Source organism: Bombina bombina, chromosome 4 (assembly GCF_027579735.1).
Source record: "Bombina bombina isolate aBomBom1 chromosome 4, aBomBom1.pri, whole genome shotgun sequence".
Lineage (NCBI taxonomy): Eukaryota > Metazoa > Chordata > Amphibia > Anura > Bombinatoridae > Bombina > Bombina bombina.
In genome coordinates, this window is record NC_069502.1 from 257,174,430 (window position 1) to 257,197,614 (window position 23,185).

Sequence of the window (23,185 nt, forward strand, 5' to 3'; positions counted from 1 at the left end):
ATTTGGAACTACCCACACACAGCAAGTTGATATTCTTGTATTTTTTTTGGATACACACATTTATAGATTTGACATTTTTTCCCTTTTTTATATTATATTTTTTTTTTTACTTTTTTCCAATATTTTTTTACTTCAACGCCCTCACCTACCCACTTATCAGATTACACATACAAGGTGTACCTTTTAATGCAGACTCTGATAAATCATTACACTCTATTTGAGACTCTGACACGTCATCATTTTATTCATATTTGTTTTTATTGCTGTGTGATATTGTGAAAACATTTGTTTTTACTCATTTTCTACGCTGCTCTTAAATGGATCCATGATTTTACTATGTTTGATTGTATTTTAGAGATATTTGTTTGATTGTATGTTAGAGATATCTGTATTTTAGAGACATCAGTACTTTAATAAATGTATCCACTCTAGTCACCAAATGGCTTCTACTACAAGCAGATTGCACCAGAGTGGTGCTAGTAGAGCAGGCTGGTACTTCTCAGTTGTCCAGCTAACTGATATAGGGGCAAACTGCTTCAGAATAGACGTGTGCGTTTCGTTTTGTTCCCGAATCGAAATTCGGACGAATTTGTCAAATTCGGAGCTTCAGATTGATTGGAATTTCCGAATTACCGTAGCACCGAAACTAACGAATAAATCCAAATTAATTTGTTACATTCGGATGGCCTTGGACTAATCACAATTACACTAGTATTGTACAGTATATTAGGTTATATCACTCTGCTATGGGTTACACTTAATATTACAGTACATAATACTAGTCTAATACACAGCACATTCCACCTAACACATACCGAACTTCCGAATTTACAAATTGAATCTGAACCGAATACATTCCGAATACATTTGAATCTGAATGAATCCGAAACGAATGCATTTGAATGTATCCAAATTTGAATCGATCCGAAAACAAAATTTCAAAAACATCCGAATCGATCTGAAACTAACTGAATTTTTCCGCCACGCACAAATCCACTTCAGAAGTAGATCCAAGATGGCCACCGATTAGGGTAAGTAATAAGTGCAGAGTCAAACTGTGCTGGGCTATTGTGGTTCCTTTATTTCCATCTACATAGGAACCCCTAATTGGTGGCCATCTTGAATCTACTTCTGAAGCAGTTTGCCCCTACTATATCAGTTAGCTGGACAACTGAGAAGTACCAGCCTGCTCTACTAGCACCACTCTGGTGCATTCTGCTTGTGAGTAGCCACTTGCTATATAAATATCACTTTCTATTTGACGGTACTAGGCCATTTGGCCGCTCTGTGTATTCTTCTTCCAGATTGTTTTCATCATCAGGACCCTGACCATCCTATGACAGAGAGCTGCCTTATCTACCCTAGGATTTGATTGGGGCATCCATTTGTCATCCATTGCATTTGCTTATGTTTATTAAGATTTGTTTTTGAGTTTTTTATTTTGGGTTTGTTTTCTGGAAAGCGCCCCCTAGAGGAGTTTTGTGTTCACACATTATTTTTCTCACTTATAGTAACAAATTATCTGCTATCAGCTAAAGCAAAGGGACACTACTCCTTACTAATTCTTCTGGATATATTTGTTGCTTTCGACACAGTTGACCATCCCCTCTTCTTACAAATCCTACATTATTCTGGCATCCGAGACACAGCCCTCTCCTGGGTTACTTCCTATCTCTCAAACCACTCGTTTACAGTTTCCTTTAACAACATATCTTCTAGTCCTCTGCCTCTCTTAGTAGGAGTACCAAAAGGCTCTGTCTTGGGTCCTTTGCTTTTTTTCTATCTATACATCCTCCCTTGGCAAACTTATATACTCCTTTTGGTTCCAATACCACTTTTATGTTGAAGATACCCAAATCTACCTTTACCTACCATGCACACCTACGCAACATTTCCAGAATTTCCCATTTTCTTACTAAAGGAACTACAAAAATACTAATTCATTCTCTCATTTTGTTATGCATTGACTACTGCAACATACTTCTTTATGGCCTTTCCAAACACCGCCACTCACCCTTTCAATCTATCATGAATGCTTGAGCTAGACTCATCCATCTAATCACCGATCTACATCAGTTGCTTGTGCCGCTGTGCCAGTCTCCCCATACTCTCTAGAATAACATTCACAATATTAATTCTAACCTATAAAGCCTCACTTCCAAAGCCATTCCCTCTCTTGCCTCCAATACTTCTCACATGATCCTCCTGTTCTCTGGAACTCTACCTCGCTCCAGGTACTCTTTGAAAACCCAACTATTCAGAGAGGCTTACCATCTCTTCTGTTTTTCATCCTACCCAAAATAATTGCCCTCGTCTAACTCTGTACTAACATAATTCTCACCCAAGCAGCCCTCACCTCCTGTTTCTCACAATCTAGATTGAAAGATCCCACAGGAATAGGGCCCTCCATTCCTCCTGTATTTGTTTGATACATTTTGTCTTATCGCTTACAAATATTGTATCACCGTTGTACTTTTATCATTTGAACCCATGGACAGAGTTGCAGAATTTGTTAGCGCTTTATAAATAAAGTATAATAATATTCATTATGCATAACCAAACATTTTATAGAAATATAGCAAGGTGTTCACAATGTTTATAAAAAATTTGCACAAACATAAAAATAAAACAGTCAGACGAGGGAGCTAAGGTGCCACCAAATGTAATGAGCTGAAGCAACCTGCAACAATTGTCTCTACTACGGCAAAACAGTTGTTGGGCCTGTCAAGCTAGTCCACGACATTGTGTAATACAGACATCCCAACTCTCCCAGAAGTTCCGGGAGTCTCCCACATTGTAACAGCGGCTCCCTGATGCCCGCAAATTAAATACAATATCCCGGAAGTCGGCTGTGCCGGGATAGGAAGCGAATCATGTCACCCACAATTATTGTCAATCATGTCAGATCTGATTAGCACATACAAAATCAGGTAGCAGTGGTCATATTGACGCACCCCACATGACCTCATCATGAGTTTTGTCTCTGGTGTTTCCATGTTAGCAGTACATGACTCACTGAAGCCAGTTTCTGCACCAATGAGGAGCGTGCGGGGCGAGTAAAGAGCTGAGCTGCTGTAACCAAGTGCCAATGACCGGTTTGTAACGCGGTGACCACAGGGAAGGTAAGTGTGGGCAGCTCGTGCTTCTTATACCTGTTGCCAGGGCTGAAAGTATATCTGTATCACGTGTACAGTGCAGATACAATGGACAAGATTACAAGTCGCGTGCCAAATCTGTTTTTTTCGCAATTGCATAATCTGTTGTGCAAAGCCCATGACGTATTCTCCTCGAAAAGTGTACATGAAAATGCGAATCTTCACAAGAATGTTTTCTTAACGGAATATGTTCTATTTATTTCTAAATACATATTTCAACAATTTAAAGGGACATTAAACCCCTTTTTGGGGGGCATTTTCGCACAGTAGCCGGTGAAGCCACCTCCCTGAAATAGTTTTTGCAGCTTGGGATGTCTGGTAATTTGTATTTTTTACATAAATGTTAAAGGAACAGTAAAGTCAAAATTAAACTTTCATGATTCAGATAGAGCATGCCATTTTAAACAACTTTCCAATTTACTTCTGTTATCAAATTTTATTTGTTCTCTTGGTATCTTTTATTGAAGAATAAAACTAGGTAGGCTCACAAAAGCTCAGGAGTGTGCACGTCTCTTTAATACTCTGTGGCAGCAGTGTTTTGCAACATTATTTGTAGCTTTGTTATACAATGTACTGAATGAGTACTGAAGAGACGTGAACACTCCTGAGTCCTATTATGATAAGGTGACCAGATTTTTAAAATGAAATCTGAGGACATTTTTTTTTTATTGACAAATGGTAAAAAACTATTGTATTAGTATATTTTCCTCGAATTATATATGCAGTGTATTTGGTATGGGTTTATGGAGTGATTGTATGATATACGTTATTTCTCACATTTTCTCACACACACACACAAGCATACATATACACACATGCACATACAAGCATACATATATACACATATACACACAAGCATACATATATACACATGCACATACAAGCATACATATATACACATACACACATGCACATACACAAGCATACATATACACACATGCACATACAAGCATACATATATACACACACACAAGCATACATATATACACATGCACATATAAGCATACATATATACACATACACACACAAGCATACATATACACACATGCACATACACACACATACAAACATACATATATATATATACACATACACAAGCATACATATACACACATGCACATACAAACACATGCAAGCATACATATATACACATATACACACACAAGCATACATATACACACATGCACATACAAGCATACATATACACACACATATATATATATACAAGCATACACATAAGTATACATATACACACATACAAGCGTACGTATATACACATACACACAAGCATACACATACACACAAGCATACATATACACACAAGCATACATACACACACATACACACAAGCATACATATACACACAAGCATACATACACACAAGCATACATATACACACATACACACAAGCATACATACACACACATACACTCATATACACAGACACAAGCATACATATACACACACATACATATACACACACACACACAAGCATACATACACTCATATACACAGACACAAGCATACATATACACACACACACACAAGCATACATACACTCATATACACAGACACAAGCATACATATACACACACATACATATATATATACACACAAGCATACATATACGCACATACACACGCATAAATATACACACACATACACAAGCATACATATACACACATGCACATATACACACAAGCATAAATATACACACACATACACAAGCATACATATACACACATGCACATATACACACAAGCATAAATATACACACACATACACAAGCATACATATACACACATGCACATATACACACAAGCATAAATATACACACATACGGGGGCGGAGCTAGCCTGAGAGGAGAGAAGACGCACCATAATAGAGCTCCTGCTAGTTATTTGTTATATAACTCCTGAAAATACTTAATTTGTCCATCCTTAACAACAAATAGACATTATATTGGATTCAAACTTATGCTGACTCAAAATATTACAAAAGCGGACTTTGATTTGCTAGATATCTTGCTCTGAGGGGATAAAGAAGTTGGTGGCGGTTGGAGCCACTAAAGAGATATTAATTGGCGCGAAAGCCGCCATCGACTCCTAGGATCCATCACGGAGGGGATCCTATTTTAGAGGCGCAACTTTACACCGGGAGAAACATCTGTCAGAAGCACCTCTCATATTAAATTACCATGGAGCAGGCAACACTCATCGTCAGGAAGATATGTGATCTCCTAGATGCTTGTCAAATAGCACTTGAGCATGAACTTGTACTCTGGTCCGGATCGGAGGAAACATTGCCCCCAGCACTTACAGTCTATGCAGACCTTCGCATGCCCGGCTGTCGGGGTGGCGACACTTTGGGGCCCCGGTGTTTGCTGCCTTTCCAGCGGGATGAGCGGGTGAAGACAGAAACTTCTAACATGGCAGAAGTGACTAAGTACTCTAGGCCGGAGGTGGCGCAGCCAGATGTACACGCAGCACCAGCTTACACAGCGTTTGCACTACCAGCTACTAATAAGACTGTTTGTAGAGATGTGATCCCGGGACAATTCCAGCTAAAGATAGAGGATCTAACTCAGGGAACTTATATGCTAGCATTTTGTGACTGCCTAGAGACTCTCCCTTGGTATGCACATGGATATATCACCTGGGACCAAGTAAATTGCCGGATGGAAATTCTGAAAAAGCTTGGTGGTATTTTACAAGGCTCGGATGTTTTCTTAGCTAACCAGGAGGTTGTTTTTGCCAAGAAACAGTCTAACCACATCCGCCATGCTAAACGCTGCAAGTCATGGTCAGCATTCTCAGGGAGGCGGTGTAAGCTTGGCATCGGATAATGACTTGATCGTATATCTTTTTCTGTGTAATCTGTTAACATACCTATTTTCAAGTTCATCCATTCAGCGGTTTCTTATTTACTGTTTATACTTATGATGGCTATATTATTACTTAAAATCTTTTATATCCTTAGTGGTCCAATATTAGCTAGATCCTAAGATGTCACCTATGCTCTGTTGGAAATTATTCTTATACTTGCTGCAACTAACTAGGGGTATACAGTAGGATCTACATCCTACCTAGATTTAGTTAAAAGCCGGAGCTCCGTGGTTAATCTATACCTATAAGTTTAATATTTATATATCTAGAGTCACTGCTACTTGTCTGCGGATAAAAGTCAATACTGTCCTAGTGTATGCCCTGTTTGTTTTTCTATCGGACAGTTTGTTTTAAGGTGCAAATGTTCTACTTAGACATTCCCAATCAGAGTTACCTAGTTTTATAAAGGTTACTGTTGGCATTACATATTTCATGCTGTTGAATTGTTTTAAAGTCTTAATGCGATAAGATGTATATAATGATATTCATGTCTTCCTAAATAACGATATCTCTATGTTTTATTCTTCCTGGAGGTACCTATATTATTTATTTTGCGCTTCTGTAGGAGGATAATTTAGTGCCCAACATATTCTCAATTAGTAAATCCTCTCAAAATGAATGGGGTGTGTTTATATTTATGTAAAAGAACAACGATAGATATTTGGTGTGTAATTAGCCATGTTCCCTAGTCTAGGTGTGTGTGATCTACCCTCATTGCCCCATCAACCTAGTTATACATTATAATTCGGCTGGCTCTGATTCCCCCCCTAAGGCTCCCACCTTAGTAAATGTTTACTTAGTAGACCCAGGAACGCAGATTCCCTTGAATTTTCACTCTAACTATAATAGAACTGGTACGATGTAGCGAATAGTAATTTTCTCATTTAAATGTTATATAACGATAGTCTTGCCAGTTTTATGTGCATAACTATAGTAATTAATACTAAAATTTTCTTTTACTTTATATTGAAAAGTATAGCTGTGAGGACCTAAAAGAGGTCCTATATATTAAAAATTAAAAAATCTGAGGTTAATTTATAGGTTTGTTAACCACTTAGACAACAATTCATTACTAGAAACTACCTTTGGTTATTAGTTTTACTATTTATAGTTCGTGAAATGTATGCTATTATCTAGGCCTTAAATTTCTGTTGTGATATTTGGTGTATGCATAGTAATGTATATTTTTGCAAATTACCCCCACAGGTTGGGGGTCTATGTTTGTGGTCACAGTATTGTTTTTTTTTTCTATACCTCAATAAATAAAAATAAAAAAAAATAAAAAAATATACACACATACACAAGCATACATATACACACATGCACATATACACACAAGCATAAATATACACACACATACACAAGCATACATATACACACATACACAAGCTCTTCCCTCCTGACCTGTGTGCTGCCTGCCATATGCTGGGACAAAGTGAAGTTATCAGGACAATCACTTCCACAGTATAACAGGAGCCAGGGACAGTTCAATAGGAGCCGGGGACAGTCTAATCAATCCAGGGACTGTCCCCTAAAATCGGGAACATCTGGTCACCCCATGTTATGAGCCTACCTAGTTAGGCTTACCAGAAGTCCCACTTTTACTGGGATTGTCCCGGTTTGGAGGCGCTGTCCCAGTGTCCCACCCAGTTGTTCATTCTGTCCCAGTAGGGTTGCCACCTCAAGGTTTTAAATCATGTGTCCGGGTTTCAGATCACCTGAAACCCAGACACATTATTCAAAATGACTGGACTGTGGCTCTCCAGTATAGATGGATGCTGGTACTTTGTTACATACAGCCCTGCTTAGCTTAACGTTCGTGTCCTTCAAAGTTTACATTTAGTGATACCGGCTGAGTGAGCAGCATAGGTTTTTTTTATTTTGTAGTATTACTTGGTTTATTTTTCTAAGAATTTAACACCCCCCCCCCCACCGGTGACATTGCCGGTAATGCACCTTTATGGAAATAATATGGGTAGGAATAGGAAGTACAGACAGGCAGGATTTTTGGCGTGGATCTTGCTTTACTTCATGCAGGATAGCATTTTGGCTATAATCTTCCTGCATTATGGTATAGAGTAGCCTCTTAAACAGCTTTAGCAGGTACGCGTTTCTTTTTACTTTCATTCAATGTTGTATTTATGCCTTATCAGTATTTGGCTCTGTTCCTTAATTAGACACATAAAACACATATTACACTGCAGATATTAAATTGTGAAATTGTAATTATGAAAGTGATAATTATGCTTGATGTTTGGCATTATTTAGAATCTGAGATTTAGATTAATGATTTATTTGCCATGACAACGTAATGGTGCCTTTTTCACTAGGGGGTGGTGTTATGGTCTATTTAAACTGTGTGATTCACTTGTTTGACTGAGGAAGGGTAGAGTATCCACAAAACATTACACACATAAAAGCTACTACTTTAAAAGGAGCGGTTATTGCCACGCCCCCTTGACCACGCTCCTGACCACACCCCCACTGGCACCGCACCAGGTGGTCCCAGTTTCACCTCTAAAAATTATGGTAAACCTATACCTAGTTTTACTCTTCAATAAAAGATACCAAGAGAACAAAGCAAATTTGATAACATAGGTAAATTGGAAATTTGTTTGAAATGCATGCTCAAGACTGTTCTATCTGAATCATGAAATACATTTTTTGACTTTACTGTCCCTAAGGTTTCTTGGTTGCTGGTTAATTTATAAATCGGTATACACTACATATTTGGGAAATGCCTACAATTTTCACAGCCTCTTGACTGTACAGAGAATTGCGTCTTGCCGATTTCCAAAGAACGGGTTCATATATAACCACTGTACAAAAAATGGCAATACTAGTAAGAACTGAAAAACTATTCTAACACATTGCCTGACGGCTGAAGGAAGGAGCAACAACTAGTCTAGCATTTGCATAATACTGCGACAAAAGACCTAGTTTTCCAGAAAGCAAAAAATAAACAACAGTTTGTATAAACATCATTAACCCATTGTTTTATAATGCTGACACTTGTTACTTATTAATAAAGTTTATTTATTTGAGCGGGGGATCTTATGACGTAACTGACGTTGGCGTTTCAGAGTTGCTTTGTTTCTACGAGATGCGCCGATTGGCTAAAACGATGTACTCATGAGATTGGTGGTTGCACTGATTCTGTAGTATCGCGATAAGAACAGTGTTGTGATCTCGTGGCCGGTATGGATCTGTATGATGAGCTTCCTGAACCGCCTCGGGGACCAGGTGAAAAAGGTGTGAGGTTTGACAACAGAACATGACACATAGATATAAGATTGACTGGTTGTGGCTTTTAATAAATCTACTGCCTTGTGTTGTAATAAATATGCATGTAATAAGGCACCCAGTCACAAAGAGGTATATATTGCCATGTAGTGCACTCAAATTATGATATGCACACTAGATGTCACTGTGGTTAAACTAGGCTCTCACTGCATCGTATTTATTCTACTGCATTTACAACAAAAGTGTGGCGAGTTACCCGGTTCTCACATAACCACAGCAGGACATGAGTATACTATCCCGGGCGGCTAACTGTACAGTGCGAGTGAGACTGTATAGACTGATGTCTATTGAAACAGTAGAGGGTAGTGCACACAAAAGCAGCGCAGTAACGCACTAGAAAGAAAAGCAACCCAGTTCTATGAGGAGCTCACTGTTATACAGTGCAGCAATTCTCTGATAGGACACAAGCCTCCAGGCAATACACAGTATGAAGAACAATACACTATATAATTGTGTAGTAACCCAGACACACAGTATAATAGGATGCAGTATCGCTATTGGGAGGAGATAACCTCCTCCATACAATACAGAAACCTACTGAAAGGGACATGCCTTTAGTATAGTATGCAGTGCAAGATCTTACTGGGAACGGGTGCACCTGTAATACTGTGCAACAACTTACTGGGAACGGGTGCACCTGTAATACTGTGCAACAACTTACTGGGAACGGTGCACCTGTAATACTGTGCAACAACTCACTGGGAACGGGTGCACCTGTAATACTGTGCAACAACTCACTGGGAATGGGTGCACCTGTAATACTGTGCAACAACTCACTGGGAATGGGTGCACCCTGTCATACCGTGCAACAACTCGCTGGGAACGGGTGCACCCTGTAATACTGTACAACAACTCACCGGGAACGGGTGCACCCTGTAATACTGTGCAACAACTCACTGGGAACGGGTGCACCCTGTAATACTGTGCAACAACTCACTGGGAACGGGTGCACCCTGTAATACTGTACAACAACTCACCGGGAACGGGTGCACCCTGTAATACTGTGCAACAACTCGCTGGGAACGGGTGCACCTTGTAATACTGTACAACAACTCACCGGGAACGGGTGCACCCTGTAATACTGTGCAACAACTCACTGGGAACGGGTGCACCCTGTAATACTGTGCAACAACTCACTGGGAACGGGTGCACCCTATAATACTGTGCAACAACTCACTGGGAACGGGTGCACCCTGTAATACTATGCAACAACTTACTGGGAACGGGTGCACCCTGTAATACTGTGCAACAACTTACTGGGAACGGGTGCACCCTGTAATACTGTGCAACAACTTACTGGGAATGGGTGCACCCTGTAATACTGTGCAACAACTTACTGGGAATGGGTGCACCCTGTCATACCGTGCAACAACTTACTGGGAACGGGGGCACCCTGTAATACTGTGCAACAACTTACTGGGAACGGGTGCACCTGTAATACTGTGCAACAACTTACTGGGAATGGGTGCACCCTGTAATACTGTGCAACAACTTACTGGGAACGGGTGCACCCTGTAATGCTGTGCAACAACTTACTGGGAATGGGTGCACCCTGTCATACCGTGCAACAACTCACTGGTGAACGGGTGCACCCTGTCATATCGTGCAACAACTCACCGGGAACGGGTGCACCTGTAATACTGTGCAACAACTTACTGGGAACGGGTGCACCCTGTAATACTGTGCAACAACTTACTGGGAACGGTGCACCTGTAATACTGTGCAACAACTTACTGGGAATGGGTGCACCCTGTCATACCGTGCAACAACTCACTGGGAACGGGTGCACCCTGTAATACTGTGCAACAACTTACCGGGAATGGGTGCACACTGTAATACTGTGCAACAACTCACCGGGAATGGGTGCACCCTGTAATACTGTGCAACAACTCACCGGGAATGGGTGCACCCTGTAATACTGTGCAACAACTTACTGGGAACGTGTGCACCCTGTAACACTGTGCAACAACTTACTGGGAATGGGTGCACCCTGTCATACCGTGCAACAACTCACTGGGAACGGGTGCACCTTGTCATACCATGCAACAACTCACTGGGAGCGGGTGCACCCTGTCATACTGTGCAACAACTCACTGGGAATGGGTGCACCCTGTAATACTGTGCAACAACTCACTGGGAATGGGTGCACCCTGTAATACTGTGCAATAACTCGCTGGGAACGGGTGCACCCTAAAGTGTAATCGGAGAGTTTCTGTGGTAAAAGCAAGTCTTCTGACTTGTCTAGATTTGTAAATGGTTTACACAATGAGTGTCTCTCTTTCTTTTCTTTCTTTTCTTTCCTCTCTCTTTTTTTTTTTCTCTCTCCTTTTTTTTCTCTCTCTCTTTTTTTTTTCTCTCTCTTTTTTTTTTCTCTCTCTTTTTTTTTTCTCTTTCTCTCTCTGTGCAAAAAAGCAAACCCCGAAATGAAACTCACTTTTTTGCAGTTCCAGGTCATTTCGGGTATTTTGTACCAATATGCACCTGCTCCCAGGGAGGGGATGGGGGAAATCAGAGTTGGGGCTACCCACTTTATTTTTAAAATTCCCCATACTACCACACAGCAGAAACCACAAAAAAAGATGCAGAGTCTGTTATAAAAGGATTACCACCATACACTGTCTCCAAATTTTTTTGGTCAAAACGGTTCCATCAAAGGCATCAAAGCACTCTGTATACAATACCTTGGGGTGTCCACATTTCAAATATATACACTTTCATGCCAATAAATAGACCTGGGGTATGCGATTGGCCCCAAACTAAAGATAGGCCTATTAGAAAAATACTGTCACTTTTAAACTAAAATTACAAGTCATAAAATTCTAACAGATTGTTCCCAAAATCCTGGCAAACCTATGCATGGGGGGCATAGGTGTGTACTCAGGAGGTCTTACAGAAAACAACCTGGAGTGTTTTTTTGCAATAACGTACAACAGGCTCTCCTAAATTATAGTCAAAAAGCAGTGTGTGTGTAAAACTGAAAATTCAACTTTTTTGGCTAAAAACGGTTCCATCAAAGGGATTAAAGCACTCCATATACAATACCTTGGGGTGTCTACATTTCAAATATATACACTTTCATGCCAATAAATAGACCTGTGGTATGCGCCTGGCCCCAAACTAAAGATAGGCCTATCAGAAGAAATACTCTCACTTTTAACTAAAATTGCAAGTCATAAAATTGTAACAGAGCCTTCCCAAAATCCTGGCAAACCTTTGCATGGGGGGCATAAGTGTACTCAGGAGGTCTTACAGAAAACAACCTGGACTGTTTTCTTGCAATAACTTTTATTAAGTTCTCCAAAATCACAGCCAAAATGCAATGTGTGTGTAAAAAATAAAAAATACCACCACACGCTTTCTCCAAAGACTGGCATTTGAATAAGTGCATGGAAATTGTTAAAATACCAGCATTGGGTGCATGATGACAGATGTGAAAATTTCAAGTTGGAAAACTGGGATGCGCCTCTTAAAAATAAGGCCTTTTAGCCCCCTGAAAACCAGACAAACCTATTCATGGGTAGCATCATTGTACTCAGCAGATGTTGAACACATACTGAGGTGTTTTTTGGTAGTAACACATAACAGGAATTGAGAATCCATGCCTAAAATACAATGTGTATGAAAAATAACACAAAAAAATGACTACCCAAAAGTTTGACAAAGACTGGTGGTTGAATAAGTGCATGGACAGTGTTAAAATACCAGCATTTGAAATACCCTAGGGTGTCTACTTTCCAAAAATATATGGTTTGTTGGGGGTAAATTACATTGGCCGGCTTCAGAAATGTTCCAAATAGGACATGGGTGCATGATGACAGATGTGAAAATTTCAAGTTGGAAAACTGGAATGCGCCCCCTAAAAATAAGGCCTCTTAGCCCCCAGAGAACCCGACACACCTATACATGGGTGGTATTACTGTACTCAGGAGATGTTGTTGAACACATATTGAGGTGTTTTTTTGGCAGTAACACATAACAGGAATTGAGAAATCATGCCTAAAGTACAATGTGTATGAAAAATAACACCAAAAAATGACTACCCAAAAGTTTGACAAAGACTGGTGGTTGAATTAGTGCATAGAAACTGTTAAAATACCACCATTTCAAAAACCCTAGGGTGTCTATTTTTCAAAAATATATGGTTTCATGGGGGGTAAATTACATTGGCTGGCTTCAGAAATGTCCTAAATAGGACATGGGTGCATGATGACAGATGTGAAAATTCCAAGTTGGAAAACTGGAATGCGCCCCCTAAACATAAGGCCTTTTATCTCCCAGAGAACCCGACACACCTATACATGGGTGGTATAATTATAACTATACTCGGGAGATGTTGCTGAACACATATTGGGGTGTTATTTGGCATTAACCCTTAACGTTCTCAGTAAATGTATTCTAAAATTGCTATTTTGTCAATCATTCACCACTTATTTTTTTTCTTTTAAAACTTTGGCATTGATTGGTGGTAAAATGATTGCATGAAGAGAGTCAAAATACCTCAAGTTGTCTTCTTTTTAAAAAATATATACATGTGAAGGGTTTTTCAGTGATTCCTGACAAATAGTGTTCCAATAACTATCGCTAGTTTTGAAAATTGTTTGGAAATAGCAACGTGCTACTTGTACTTATTGCCCTATAACTTACAAAAAAAAGCAAGGGGCATATAAACATGGTATTTCTAAACTCAGGACAAAAATGTGAAACTATTTTTTTGGTGGTTGTAGATGTGTAATAGATTTGGGGGGGGGGGGGGGTCAAAGTTAGAAAAAGTGTGTTCCCCCCCCCCATTTTTTCATCACATTTTATAAAAAAAAAAAATTAAAGTAAATTATAAGATATGAAAATAATGGTATCTTTAGAAACTTCATTTAATGGCGAGACAAACGGTATATAATATGTGTGGGTACAGTAAATGAGTAAGAGGAAAATTTCAGATAAATACAAACACTGTAGAAATGTAAAAATAGCCCTTGTCCTTAAGGGTAAGAAAATTGAAAAATGGTCCTGTCATTAAGGGGTTAAAGGGACACTGAACCCAATTTTTGTTTTCTTCTGTGATTCAGATAGAACATGCTATTTTAAGCAACTTTCTAATTGTACTCCTATTATCAAATTTTCTTTATTTGAAAAGCAAGAATGTAAGTTTAGATGCCGGCCCATTTTTGGTGAACAATCTGGGTTGTTCTTGCTGATTGGTGGATAAATCACCCACCAATAAACAAATGCTGTCCAGGGTCTGAACCAAAAAATTGCTTATATGCCTTATTTTTCAAATAAAGATAGCAAGAGAACAAAGAAAAATTGATAATAGGAGTAAATTAGAAAGTTGCTTAAAATTGCATGCTCTATCTATGTAAATCACGAAAGGAAAAAAAATTGGGTTTAGTGTCCCTTTAAGAAAATATTGATGTAATTTTTCTCTTTTGAAATTTAGCTAGGAACTGTCATAAGAAGTATAAATAGTTCTAGACATAGCATAGGGATACCTCCTGCACAATATATATATTCTGCAACACTGCAGGTTGCAACATCTGTCTTTACTGCATTTGGTTCAAAAGTAAACAGCAGATGCATCTGTCTATCTCTTTGTGTCTGTTGCTAGGTTTATCTAGGCAGAGTGGTACCCCTGTTACTTGCGGTGTCTTTTTTTTCTGTCTACATTCTACTAAAATGGTGAAAAATGAAAACTAAGGAATTTCCATCTTAGGTTGTGCATCTAGGCAGTTTGTAATTTGTAGAAAAGGGTAAAATGCACTCACTGATATAAACAATGTTCTCAATTTTATTGCAGCTTCTGAATCATCTCCCTCTGAATCAACACCAACACACGTTAACGCCGCTGGCAAGCGCAGGGCAGAAACAATAGACACCGGGAGCTGTGATGGCAGACATCGGGAAAAGAAAGTTTGTAAAGGTTTTCACACAACTAAAAACTGTACATGGACCTTTGGTGTTTGTCTGAAAGGCAGCTGCCTTTTTGTGGGTGTGCATGTCTGAGTCAGTCCCTTTCCTCAGGCTTCAAGGAATAGCAATGAATAAAGCCCCTAAAATCCATTTCACTATGAGATTAAGTATTTCATTTGCACTCCTTGCTTTATTTTAATAGTGAGTGCTTTATATAGCAATGTTATCCATTATAATCTTTTCTGGCATTAATGGGACATTAAAGTGTAAAAAGTATGTGAACCCTGCTAATCACCAGTTTTGTCCGGCTCAGGAGCCGCAGTGCTTGCAGCTCTCAAGCAGGACTTTACCTATGTGTATAAACCCTTTGCACCTTCTAAACACACAGAATTCCATGGTGAGAAGTGCAAAATGATATGCATTAATGATAAAGAGCATGTAGTTTTTGCTTTATAATGTCCATTTCAGTTTTGCAGATTAGACTGTACTTTGTAAGGTTATTTTTTACATATCGTATCCTTTGGTGAGATTTAGGTTAAGTTTCTTTTATAACTTGTTGGGATAGAGCTGATGTTTTCTGTTCAGGCCCAGTGTTTGTATATTGTACAAGGAAATTAAAATATGTTCCTCAAATGCATGTCAGTGATTGGTAATTTTGTTATGAGCTAAAAATGTGTGCTTCATAGAAAACCATTTGTATTGGAGATGTTTAGTCTCTAAAGAGAAAGCTGTTGTGTTAGTGATTGTAGCCATATGTGTTTGCTAACAGATTTATGTTTGTAAAATATTTCAAGCACTAATAGTAGACTAAGATGTAAAGAATGTTTATGTTGTTGCTACCAGTTTGTGTATCTTAGGTTCTTGAGATAGTCAGTCATAGTTCCAGTATTCTAAAAAAAATTTATGCTTTAGATCTGATCGTGTTAAAGGGATATGAAACCAGAAAAATATATTTGTGACTCCGACAGAGCATACCGGTTTAAAAAAAGGTTCCAATTTACTTCTGTTACCAAAATCTTTGTTGAAGAGATACCTTTTTTGGCGAAACATATCAGGGAAGCTGGAGAATATTCTCCTTTTTTAACTTATACACCAGTGTGAATTTGTGGTAGAATGCTTTTTTAGAATTTAATTTAAAACGGTATGTTTGTGCGTGAGTGTTACCCGGAAAAAAACAAGCTGTCCTAATCCTATATTGATTATTCTCACTAGTACCTTACTAATTGGAGTCTAATTTTGGATTCAGTATATGTACTTTTGACTAAAGCCTGGAGCAAGTTTGGCTCCGTTTTCTCTAGGTCTTAATTATATAGAGACCCTGTTAATTTACTACCGGTAATCTTAAAATATACTAACTTTAATACCGGAGTGTTTCATATTGGCTTTATAATAATCCTACCTTATTCATATTTGGAACTAATACCCTGGAGTAGTATTTAACCATAATACAGGGGATACTTCCACAGTGCACCAAACACACTGACTAGATACGGGTACCAATGTCTATAACAATTATTTAACTTTCCTATATCCAAGCGGACTGCACACAGTATATTTGGCAGTATTGATCCAAGGTATCGGCAGTATCACAACGGGGGTCATATAAAGGCAAAATATTTTCAATAATATCTTGACAGTATAGTTGCCGCCTCATAACTGCCACCCACCTGAACAGGTGGTAACTAGTTGTTTATTTAGATCCAAAGCATCATTAAGTTAAGCACAAACAGCGTGCAATGCTATAACAAAACCACTACTAAAATAGAACTGGGATTATATACCGAGTGACATTTTCCAGTTTATAATATTATCAGGAATATAACAAACATACTAATCGGACCAATCTTGGACTAATATAGAGCATTGCAAGATTTCTATCTTGAAAAACAATATTAGATCATTTCTTAACTTGTTATGTTACCTGAAGTAAAGCAGTCTATATGATATTAGATTTAGCGTCAGTCTGTAATACAGAGTTAAATATTTAGCACCAAGCACTAAACATATATATGAGTACTACAACCATATTACTGAGTGCACACTTACCATTTTTAAGTTTAATTTGTACAAATAATGTTTATCCAGATGTATTAACATAAGATCTCAGTAATTTTCAGTGTGTATTTATCTTGGTGTGATTAGACAATTGTAGGATGTTTCAGAACATCATATTTATGTTTAAGACTCTGACACTATAATACCCAATAGGGACATTTCAATTGGGTTCTCTATATACCAGTATTATCACTCACCCTCTCCTTATAAGAGGATCACATTCGAATAGAGGATTCTTGTATTTTGAAAGTGATATAGTCCCTAAAATAAGGGCTATATCCTAGATTTATATACACATAAAATTATATATACTTAACCCCATCTAAGAGTGTACACAACCTGGAGAGCATACCTTGTACCGGCGTGACAATTCTCCCTAGGCATTCTCCTATCTTCACACTGGTTGGAATTTTAAAATATCCCCCTTTTTTTATTATTTGATAAAACCAATAAAAGTTAAGTTTTAATTTGCCTATCTCGGGCCTATTTACCTTTGGTATCCATGGCCATTTACCTTCAATTTGCTGTTGAGTGCTAATCATGTACATTCTTTCAATTGTTTTTTGCAATTGACAATTCTAGTCTGCCTCTTTTAATGTACAGCACCTAAATCCCCGTACACATGTTTTGATATTTCTCACACCCAATGAGAATAGGATAAATAGTGGGACACAGCAACCGTAGTACCGTTGTCTTTTTTCTTTTATTTTTTCATACCTATGTAGGTGTCTGGAGCACTACATGAACAGGAAATAGTTCTGCCATCTAATGCTCTTGCAAATGGATAACATTCTTGCAAACCTGCTTGCTCCTGAGCTTATGTCCCTATTTTAAAAAAAACGTTTAAAAGAGAACAAAGTAAATTTGATAATAGAAGTAAATTTAGAATGTTGTTTAAAATTGCATACTCTATCTGAATCACAAAAAAAAAAATGTGGGTTTCATATCGCTTTAATATAATGTATGTACCACTAACTTGTGCTTCCTTAAAGGGACAATGTACCCAAAAATTTTCTTTCGTGATTCAGATTGAGCATGAAATTTTAAGCAACTTTCTAATTTACTCTTATTATCAAATTTTCTTCATTCTCTTGGTATCTTTATTTGAAATGCAAGAATGTAAGTTTAGATGCCGGACCATTTTTGGTGAACAACCTGGGTTGTCCTTGCTGATTGGTGGATACATTCATCCACCAATAAAAAAGTGCTGTCCAGAGTACTGAAACCAAAAAAAAGCTTAGATGCCTTCTTTTTCAAATAATGATAGCAAGAGAACGAAGAAAAATTGATAATAGGAGTAAATTAGAAAGTTGCTTAAAATTGCATGCTCTTTCTGAATTTCAAAATAAAAAAATTGGGTACAGTGTCCCTTTTAAAGAGAGGGAATATCTACCTAGTAGGTGTAAGTCAAGGCTTGAAAAAACTAAAAGGGATAGTAAACACCAAAAATGTTATTTAAAAAGATAGATAATCCCTTTATTTACCATTCCCCTGTTTTGCAAAACCAACACTGTTATATTAATATACTTTATACCCCTGTAATTACCTTTGTATCTAAGCTTCTGCTGACTGCCTCCTTATCTCAGATCTTTTGACAGACTTGCATTTCAGGCAATTAGTGCTGACTCTTAAATATCTCCACATGCAGGAGCACAATGTTATTTTTATATGAAACACATGAACAAACGTCCTCTAGCTGTGAAAAACTATCAAACGCATTCAGATAAGAGGCAGCCTTCAAGGGCTTGGAAATTATCATGTGAACCTACCTAGCTAGAAAGTTTTTTAAAAGTAAATGCTCCATCTGAATCATGAAAGTTTAATTTGGACTTTACTATCCCTTTAAGAGTCAGGTAGCTATTGCTCCTGCAGTTTCATTTCTAGCTCTTTACTATTTGAATTAATCTGGACGTTGACACGTTTATTTAACATTTAGGTGCCAAACTTTTTCTTGATGCCGTATTTTTTTGTTGTTGTTGTTTGCTTAGGACTAATATCACTGAAGGCTCATGTAGCTGAACGAAGAGGAGAACGAGAGGAATTACAGGATGCTCATACCATTTGTGACCTTAGCCAAGATTGCCAACCAATGCCAGCTGACATGTATGTATTAATCCCGCGGGAAATCCTGATAAACCTTAGCTAATACGAGTCTTAAAGGGATACTAAACCCAATTATTTTTTTCTTTCGTGATTCAGATAGATCATACAATTTTAAGCAATGTTCTAATTTACTCCTGTTATCGATTTTTCTTATATTTTTATTTGAAAAGCAGGAATGTAAAGCTTAGGAGCCGGCCCATTTTTGGTTTATCACCATGACAGCACTTGCTGATTGGTGACTAAATTCAGCCACCAATCAGTAAGTGCTATCCAGTATTCTGAACCAAAAATGGGCCGTCTAATAAGCTTACATTCCTGCTTTTCAAGTAAAAATACCAAAAGAACGAAGAAAAATTGATAATACGAGTGAATAGAAAGTTGCTTAAAATTGAATGCTCTATCTGGGTTCAGTATCCCTTTAAAGTAGATCATTCCATTGCTATTATACTGAAGTTATATGACAGTGGGCATGATGTTGTTTTGTATATATGTTTGTGTGTGTATAATATATATAAATATGTGTGTGAATTGTACATTTTCTCTGAAAGTTGTGAAAAAAACACTTCAAGCTCCATAGCAACGGTCGCCTCAAAAGTGCTTTACAGCCTTATTTGTACCTATAACACAACACATATATACTGGTGTTTTAGATTAAAGGGACACTAAAGTCAAGACAAAACTTTCATGATTCAGGAGGAGCATGCAGTTTTAAAGGCACAGTTTACTTGAAAATTTTGGTTTAAAAAGATAGATAATCCCTTTATTTGCATAACCAACACTGTTAAGGGACAGTCTAGTATAAAATCAAGTTTCATTCTTCAGATAGGGCATGTCATTTTAAACAACTTTCCAGTTTACTTTTATCACCAATTTTGCTTTGTTCTCTTTGTATTCATAGTTGAAAGCTAAACCTAGGAGGCTCAAATGCAAATTTATTAGACTTTGAAGGCCGCCTCTAATCTGAATGCATTTTGACATTTTTTTTACCACTAGAGGGCATTAGTTCATGTGTGTCATATAGATAACATTGAGCTCACGCTCGAAGTTACCTAGCAGTCAGCACTGAATGGCTAAACTGCCAGTCTGTCAAAAGAACTGAAATAAGGGGGCAGTCTGCAGAGGCTTAGATACAAGGTAATAACAGAGGTAAAACATTTATTATTATAACAGTGTTGGTTATGCAAAACTGGGGAATGGGTAATAAAGGGATTATCTATTTTTTTAAACAACAAAAATTCTGGTGTTGACTGTCCCTTTAATACACTTTTTACCTATGTGATTACCTTGTATATCTAAGCCTCTGCAGGCTGCTCTCTTATTTCGGTTATTTGACAGACTTGCAGTTCAGACAATTGGTGCTGACTCATAAATAACTTGACGAGAGTGAGCACAATGTTATCTTTATGACACACATGAACTAGTGCTGTCTAGGTGTGAAAAACTGTCAAAATGCACTGATATGAGGCGACCTTCAAAGGCTTAGAAATCAGTTTATGAGCCTACTTAGGTTTAGCTTTCAACAAAGAATACAAAGCAAATATAAAAACTCAAAATTGCAAAAGACCAACACAAGAAATAAATGTTTTTATTAATAATAATAAAATAACTGTCACTTGATAACTGAATGTTTAGAGTTTTGAAAAATCACTGATCCTATATGAAAACCCTGGTGAGTATATTTATATTTATCTTATCTGCCTTAAAGGGACAGTCTACACCAACATTTTTATTGCTTACAATTCAAATCCCATGCCTGAGATCTGGCGGTGGTGTGTACTGCTTGTGAAGACATAATTGTGTCATTCAAGTCACTGCTGACTCTCAGCAAAGGTGTGGTGTTTGAATACTCGTGCATGGCCTTGACAGTGCATATGCTGCAGGAAAAAAGTTGTAACTTTTATTAGAAGCATTCTTCCTAATGGAAGTATATTGCAAAAATGCTTCTTTCAAATTCACCAATGCACATTTCATTTTTGACCTTTTTATCCCTTTATTAAAGGATACCAAGAGAACTATGCACAATTGATAGCAGAAGAAAATTGGAAAGTTGTTTAAAATGTCATGCTCTCTAATTAAATGGCGATGAAGGCATGAGGACTCCTGCACTATATGATAGTGTATACTCCTATACAAGTACATTAAACTTATCACAGTATAACAATTTACAAATGATGTTTGCTGATTATTATTATTTTATGCACAATCTGTTTTTTATGTTTACTTTGATTTAACAGATTTGTTTTTACTAACAGAGCACTTTTTAATATCCCTTTTTAAGTATAGATTTTTCTGCAGTATTTTACAGAAAAGCAGGCAAACTATTTTGAGTGTATATTGCACTATTGGGTTTTTTTTATGCGAGTTAATTACAATTTGAAGTTGTCAGTTTAACAGATTGCAGAAATCCATTGCTTTTATAAGAACTTCATCCAATGTCTGGTACAAAACTCCCATTGTAGTACGCTAGAAACGTAATCCTGGATTATAATTTCTTATTTTGGCCCTCCCTGGTAGTAATACTTACAGTGAGAACCCCTCCCCGAATGGGTGTGGACAGAACTGACCACTCCCGCAGTTACCTATACAAAGGTAACTCCCATACAGTATCACCCCCTCCTCCTCCTAGTTCTGTCCAGCCTTTAAAGGGACAGTATACTGTAAAATAGTTTTTCCCTTAATGTGTTTACAATTGCTTTTTTTACCAACTGCAGAGTAAAACATGTATGAAAATGAGCTTTTTAAGGCTTATTTGTGTATATTAAAGCTCTGATTTTGTGTTTTGAAGCCACAACCTAATAAAATGGGTTGAGCTTGTAGGTATAATCAGATCTCATTACTGTATCACATTGTGCACATATACCTGCTTCTGTATCTTATATCTGTCCTTAAAACAATCACCAGTACTTTGAGAGAACAATGGAAAATCAACATTTTATTACCTTATCTCTGCTATATCCGACTAGGAGTGTAATTTCTTCTGCTGGCTGTGTTTACAAAGCTTATCTATAGCTGGTACGCGCGGCCACAAACTTTCAGAATAGATGGGGATACCACATGCTAAATTAACAATTTCAAATGCCAATATAAGGGTAAAGGAGCTACTTGTATACAATTTAATACACTCCAGCAGGTAAAGTGGATCATTGGGAACAAATTAAAGGGGAGAAAATGTTTGAGTAAACTGTCCCTTTAAGCTGGACAGAGCTGGGAGACTCTCTCCATATTTTTGGATACATTTTTTGTTTCTTTCGTTGGTGTGTGGGCATTACCTGGCTTCCCTGAGGGTTGTACTTACAAGTTTTTATTGCACAGCAAAGTTCTTTGTCCTGGGGGCACTGTGGTCCTGTGCAGGCGGTGGACACTTCACCCGAAGCTGTCTTGTGGAAGCCACCATCTTAAATGTGATGTCATGGGGGACGTAGCACGCGCACCAGCCAATCTCTAGAGCCTTGATGTCGGCTTGCCGGTGCATTTGTCTGCTGCTTTGCTTAAGCAGTAAGAACTCCATGAAGAATTTTTTGCTCAGCTAAATTGCAAGTATGTGAGCTGGTTATATCTTGTATTTGGGAAAGCATTTAAGTTGAATTTCAGGATTAAAAATGTCTGAATTCACTGTATTTATGCAGACAGCATTATAGAGAATACTACCTCTGAGATCACTGACAAAAAGACAAGGTATGTTGCATTTATTTTTTATATTAATGCACATTGTGTTTTCATATATTGTATTTATACTTAAATATATAATATACAGTATACAACAGTGAGTATACCCCTGGG

The 23,185-nt window shown here is 37.8% G+C and overlaps 1 protein-coding gene across 2 annotated transcripts in view; it reads left to right on the forward strand.

The window, feature by feature from the left end:
- Positions 1 to 9,213: 9,213 nt before the first annotated feature.
- The window catches only part of ILKAP (ILK associated serine/threonine phosphatase), a 116,132-nt gene continuing 102,160 nt past the window's right edge, over positions 9,214 to 23,185 (forward strand). The window contains exons 1-3 of one of the 2 annotated variants that reach the window (XM_053709915.1): positions 9,214 to 9,283; positions 15,135 to 15,257; positions 19,291 to 19,405. In XM_053709915.1, coding sequence (XP_053565890.1) covers positions 9,241 to 9,283; positions 15,135 to 15,257; positions 19,291 to 19,405 — 281 coding nt within the window. In that variant the 5' untranslated portion in view covers positions 9,214 to 9,240. Of the gene's footprint in view, positions 9,293 to 15,134; positions 15,258 to 19,290; positions 19,406 to 23,185 lie in introns of both variants that reach the window. The other variant, XM_053709914.1, reaches the window with a different exon arrangement.